Below are 6899 nucleotides of genomic sequence, written 5' to 3' on the forward strand. Positions count from 1 at the left end.
TTCTGTTTATTATGGGGGAAAACAACCCTATGGTTTTCTGTGGTGACAAATATACCCATTAAAAACAGAATTGCAATGAAATGGACCAGGTCATTAAAAACTCCTCTAGTTGTAATGGTAAAGTGTTAATAACTGTTTGGTGGTTGTTAAAACGTTTTCTTCCTAGGAAGGAATGTTGCTTTATATTCTAGATCTGAATTTTGGAAATTTGGAAAGAGAAACTTAGAAACATTCTTAAATTACAAACTATAGTTAACAGTAAGCTAAGTAAACACTTTATATATAGCATTATAATTGATATATACGAGCCAGGAATCATACTAGGAACTTTGTGTGTTATTATCCCTAATTTGCAGATGAGGAAACCAAGGAAGGCTCAGAGAGGTGAAGTTCTTTGCCCAAGGTCACAAGCATCTAAGATCAACTTCAAGCCCTATAGTTGCCCACCTGTGATATTCTGCTTTGTAACAAATTGCTGGACTTTTCCTTCAGGCTGCTGGGTTAAGTATGTGCCTCTCTATGAGCTAGTGCTCTGTGGCCAGTCCTAAAAGCCCAGTGGCACAAGGGAAAACCTTTGCTAAGAAGCATTTGAGAGCCCCCGGCTCTAGACTTGTGCTTTCTCTCTGTTCTGTAGAAAGCCCTTAAGATCTGGAGTCAAAGCATTACTACTTGGGGTTTTATCTAAGGAAGTTAAATGAAGATTTGAGAGGAGATGGTTCAATATGAAAGAGGCATTGACCTTTTTTAAAAAAATACACTTTTTACTATGGAAAATTTCAAATGTAAGCGAAAATAGGGAAACAATACAGTGAATCCCCATGTACATATCTCTCAGCTTCAGTAATAACTCATAGCCAATCTTATTTTTTCTGTCCCTATCTATTCTGTCCACCCTCCCCCCAGATTATTTTGAAACAAATCCCAGATATTATATTAATTCATCCTTCAATATCTATGTATATCTCTAAAAGATAAGATTTTTCAAGTGAAAACCTAACCACAATGCCATTTTCTACCTAAAATATATATTAACAATTCCTTTTTAGCCTCAAAAAATTTAGATAATGTTCAAATTTCCCTGATTGACTCATGAATTTTTTTTAAGTGTATTCAAATCAAGATCCAAATAGGGCCACATGTTGTAATTGATTATGTCTTTTAATTCTCCTTTTGTCTTTACGTTCCCCTTCTATTTTTTTCCTCTCTTAGAATTTATTGCTAAAGTGTTTGTTTGTCTTATGGACTTTACAAGTCTAAATTTTGTTATTTCACCCCTGTGGTATCATTTGACATTTTCCTCCATCACCTATATTTTTGACAGATTTATAGGCAAATCTAGAGGCCTGATGACATTCAGGATTTTTTTTTTTTTTTTTCCTGTTAGCCGAAAGACCACATGTATGGTATTCTGAGGTACATTCTCATAGGACAGGCAAGAATGCTTGATTCTTTCTTTTTTATTCACCACTTTTCAAGATAATGAGTTGGTTCTCTGGTATCTTTAAAAAGTAACTACTGAAGTTTGTTTACATTTTTAATATCATTATGAACCTACGGAGTTAGATATATTTGATATATTCTTGTCCCTTGCAATTATTATTATTAATGTTCCAATTTTTCCATCTTTGAGAGTGGAAGCTTTTTCAAATGGGCTTCTGAGTCCTTTTGACATGATCCCAGAAATCTTTGATAATTTGTTTGCTTTCTGGTGTAAGTGTTCCAGCCACATCTTGTGCATTTCCTGCCCCAGACTTGGAATTAACCATTTCTTCTAGAAGTGCTGTTGTTTCATTTTATTTATTTATTTATTTTTGAGACAGAGTCTCGCTCTGTTGCCTGGGCTAGAGTGCCATGGCGTCAGCCTAGCTCACAGCAACCTCAAACTCCTGGGCTTAAGCAATCCTTCTGCCTCAGCCTCCCGGGTAGGTGGGACTACAGGCATGCGCCACCATGCCTGGCTAATTCTTTCTATATATATTTTAGTTGTCCATATAATTTCTTTCTATTTTTAGTAGAGACGGGGTCTCGCTCTTACTCAGGCTGGTCTCGAACTCCTGAGCTTGAGCAATCCTCCCGCCTCGGCCTCCCAGAGTGCTAGGATTACAAGCGTGAGCCACCGCGCCTGGCCAGTGCTGTTGTTTTAGATGGGAAGTTGTATTTAGAGGCTACAACCTGGGTGCTAGGAGTCCTCCTGACTAGTGGATTGGTCATCATTTTTAGGCTTTTCAGTGGGTAGAGCGTGTGTGTGTGTGTGTGTGTGTGTGTGCGCGCGCGCGCGCATGCTCGCGCGGGCATGCGTGTAAAGAGGTGTGGTAAATTCCATAGTATCTACAAGAAGCTTGTCTTATTAGGCTCTACTAGGTGTTCTGATTCCCAAGACTATCATAGAACATGTGTAGCATCACGTTCATTTGGAAGGATACAGGACAGGAAACATGGCTTAACAGCAGGCCAGCAGCAGGCATCCCTCTTTGGTGGGAGTAATACTCATGGCAGTCCACGTAGCTTTCCAAGACAATTCAAGTGTGAGGGAACAAGGTTCACTTCAGGCGAGTGCAGGATCTGCCCTGGCCTAGAAGCCTCAATGCCCTACAGGAGCCAATATCTCTTATAACAACTCCACAGTCCTAACTTTCAGGGTCTCATCACCACGTTCAGGGAAGCCCAGAGTTACGGCTGTCCACTAGGTGTTTATAATCCATGGATAGAATTCCAAGACCAGATGTAATTTATCAATCAGCAGGCATTTTTACCATAAGCAATATTGCCAGGTAACACAGTTGACAAATCACCTTTGTCAAATTTCCCAGACAGTAGAAGTAGAAAACTTTTTAAAAGATAAAATACACTATGAATTATTCACACTGATATGTCTATTTATAATTCAGGACTGCAGAAATTTACTTAACCTCATTAATCTTCTATCTATATTGCCTTTTTCTCATGCCAAAATCCCAGTTCCCAATGACACCAGCATAATTAATTACTGATTTACTTTATCTCATAATACACATATAGCAGCCTCAGAATAACAATACCAACACTACCACCACAAAGATGATTACTGAAACAGTTCAAGATTTTTTCCTTCAATTCTTTTTGTCCTTAGGGTACATACTAGTACAGATGCATGGTTAAATTACTGTATCTTAAACTCACTTGAAATAGTTCCTGTCCATGTGGTTATACCACTACATGACAAACATGTTCATTTGTTTAATTTTGCTTTCAATTTTTAGGAATTACTTTTTGAATTTAATTTTATATTAATTGTATAATTATATAAAACATTTATAAGTTTCTAAAGTCAAACCTACAAAACAAAGTATATTCAGAGAGGTCTGGTTTCTATCCCTGTCCCCTCAACCCTGTTCCTTTTACAGGTAACCTTATCTTTTTAAACTTAGATTTTGATTTATTTTTCCATCAAAAAAGGGAATAAAGTATATAATAAATATATTCATATTATTTCCTTTTTCTTGGACAGTTACACATTATATATACTTTTTCTACTTTTTTTTTTGTGCTGAACAGTATATCCTAGTGTTCTCATGTGTGGCAGTATATGCAAATATCTCTCATTGTTTTTTACAGTGGCAAATACTCCATTGTGTGGATGTACCATGGTTTATTCAGTCAGTGCCCTACTGATGGACATTTGAGTTGTTTCCAGTTCTTTGCTGTTACAAATGGCACTCACATTTTAAAATAAACATTTCAGTAATCATAGTCATATTGGCTTTGCTTTACTCACCCATCTATCTGGTTTGACTTCAGGTCTGGAATTGCATTTTGATGCTTCTGGGGCTGCAAAAAGTCAAATGATGATTCTGCCTTTGATTTTGCTGCTGTTACAGGCAACAAGATTGATCTGGCTGAAAGGAGAGAGGTTTCCCAGCAGAGAGCTGAAGAATTCTCAGAAGCTCAGGACATGTATTATTTGGAGACCTCAGCCAAGGAATCTGATAATGTGGAGAAACTCTTCCTTGATTTAGCATGCCGACTCATCAGTGAAGCCAGACAGAACACACTTGTGAACAATGTATCCTCACCCTTACCTGGAGAAGGGAAAAGCATCAGCTATTTGACTTGTTGTAATTTCAACTAAAGGCTGAGGCAAGGAGAAGCAAAAGGAATCAGCAGCTGCCCTGATGGGCCACAAGTTACTGGGGAGATCTGGAGATGACTGTGGCTCCTGCTCTCGGATCTTCTGACTCCTGTGGGCTCCTGAGCTTACAAAGCATGGCAGGCCAAGGGCCTCGACCACAGGCCAGCATTAGCAGAACATATAATGGTTTCACCCTTTTGCAGTCTGGAGTTGGAGCAAGGAGAAAATTGCACTAGGCACTCCATGATCTGCAGAGCATGTTGCTTTTGTTTTTTTAAAAAGCAAATAAAAGTGCATTCCTGAACACAGCCCAGGGGGGAATGTACTGTAGGGATCCCTCCTGCACGTCAGTGGGTGCATGTGGGGCTGTTCTTTAGGGCTTCAGTAGTAATCTTCTAGGGGCCCTGGTTTTCTCGTCTACCAGATAAACCAAAACTGGGAAGGCCAAGTACTGTCTCTGTGGTGCATATTGATGACCCCATGGGGATTTTGAAAAGTGTTATTTCTCTTGTCCACAGGCACTTTCAAGAACTTTGGGATGTAAAGATGAAACGAAACCTTTACCCATGACCAACAGTAACAATCATTGTTTTAATAATATATTCAAGCTCCATGACTCCTTTTGGTGCTAATGATTCCGCTGTTTCACAGACCAAACGTTTTAGTACACTGATGTCTTTAAATGTATTATATAGAAATAAAAAATGGGGGAAGTCCATGAATCAGCACTCTTTCTCAAAGTCTCATTACTACCTTTTTTAAGGTGGATTTGTTGGAAAAGAGAGTACTTTTCCTTTCATGTTCCCCACTGAATCTCTACCATTTTCTTCTACTCTCTTATCTTCCTGCCCTTTAAGTAAATGAAAAAATTTGAAAAATGAAAAAAAAAATCCAGATGTTAATGATATTCTAATATAAAAGATTAGCTCTAAAAAATTATGAGTAGTACGAGAAAACTCACCAGATATGACCAAAATACTGTGGATTAATGGACTGCAGTGCAGGGTTCCAAGCAGAGCACAGTCCTAGATAGCCGGTCACATCACATTTACTTCCTGGTACTGTCCATCTTGGACAGACTAAGGCTTAGAATTTTGTAGATTTTTTTAGTATGATCAGTGAGAATAGCAACAGATGAAAAGTTTCATGAACCATTTTTGTATCTTCAGTGATAACCTTAGAAAAATTCTGCTTGTGGAAGCAGGTTGAACTGTCATTTATCCCCTCTTGTAGTAATGTTACTCTGAGACTCATGACCATACACTCTTTCCTGTTTCTTTTTCTTTTCCTTTCTTTCCTGGTCTCTCTCTTCTTTCCTCCCTCCCTCCCCCACTTCTTCCCTCCCATCCTTGTATGCATGTGTTACTGCAAATCTCCAATTCAGATGGAGGTGTATATGCCTTTACTTAGCCAATTTTAAAACAGGACTCAAAATGGAAGATGTACTGCTGAATGTGTTTCTGTTTCTTCAGTGCCATACTTTGATAGCTTCCAATTTGTTCTCTGATATAAATGCAAATTGGGAAAATAATTAAACCTGTATGCTGTTGATGCTGTCAGAGGTTTCTGTAGCTTGCTGCTTAGCATAACTGAGGGATGAGTAATGGAGTAAGATATAATTCCACTGTTGCTATAGATGGTGACAATCTCAGTCCTGATATGTTGATGTTTAAAAGCTATTTAATTGTAAAGAAATGAGCGATGTAGGGACATGATATTGATAAAGCATCTAGCATTTCTCTAACAGGTTCCAGAGTGACCAATCTCTTGCTCATGGGATTATATATATTGTGTAAGGGACTGATAGTTTTGATTGCCCTCACTGTGTTTTGCCCAATCCTATGGGAAAGAGAAAGGGATTCCAGAAGTTTGACTTGTTTTGCTTTTAGAATCTGCCTCTATAGGAAGAAAAATCATGTTAATAAGATCAAAATTATTTATAATAATTGTTCCTTTCCCTCCCCATCTTCTCCACTAAGCCAGCAACTAAAGGTATTTAGAAAACAAGTTAATCAAAGTGGGCAGAAGAACTTCACTTTTTAAACTGTGAGGAAATGTCCCTAACTTTAGATTTATTACCTTCCATTTAGGGCAATAGTGCAATGTCTCCAGCACATAATGACCCAACTTTGTCTCACAGCAGCAAGTGTATTGAAAATAAAGTTGCTTTGTGAACTTAGAGGAATGTGTTTTGTTAGACTGGACTGATGTAGTTGCAAAATAACAGGTTTTAGGGCCACACTTGTATTATGAAATTCTCATTCCCTAGGGTTCAGCCTCCTCTTTATACCCTTGGCCAGTCTCAGAAGGGAATTAGAAAGCTCTTCTCTTGGCCCTTGTCTTTCCTGTTACTCCTCCCAGCCTTTCTGTAGCTTACAGTCACCCATCCATGGCCCATCAGCAGGGACACATGAGAATGTGGGACTTTGTTTCTTTTTTTTTTAGTTGTGTGAATTCCAGATTAGGCCTTATGGACACTTGTCCACTGATATATCTCAAGTTTGAGAACAATCCCTGACAATATTGTAGGTGCAATAAATATTAGTTGAATAAACAATTTAGTGCCAAGAGGGACTTTTTTGGTTAAACAGAGATTCCTTCAAGTAGAACTTGAGAAAGGACACTAATTAAATGAAGTCATCTTCACCCAGGCCAGGACCTAAACTCATTGGTTTGCCTAATAGTTCTTCTTGTCATGGCAATATTTCCCAAGATGAGCCTTCTTTAGATAAAAATTAATTCTCATTTAATGGTAGTTGAAAAAGAGTTACTTTATCATATTTAATTTGGC

At 38.2% G+C, this 6899-nt stretch overlaps 1 protein-coding gene across 1 annotated transcript in view; it reads left to right on the plus strand.

The window, feature by feature from the left end:
• Positions 1-4830, plus strand: part of RAB30 (RAB30, member RAS oncogene family) — a 74976-nt gene extending 70146 nt beyond the window's left edge. Inside the window, exon 5 of the mRNA XM_069469152.1 lies at positions 3858-4830. Coding sequence (XP_069325253.1) covers positions 3858-4108 — 251 coding nt within the window. The 3' untranslated portion in view covers positions 4109-4830. The remainder of the gene's footprint in view (positions 1-3857) is intronic.
• The last annotated feature ends 2069 nt before the right edge of the window (positions 4831-6899 follow it).

This window comes from Eulemur rufifrons, chromosome 6 (assembly GCF_041146395.1).
Source record: "Eulemur rufifrons isolate Redbay chromosome 6, OSU_ERuf_1, whole genome shotgun sequence".
In the NCBI taxonomy this organism is placed as follows: domain Eukaryota; kingdom Metazoa; phylum Chordata; class Mammalia; order Primates; family Lemuridae; genus Eulemur; species Eulemur rufifrons.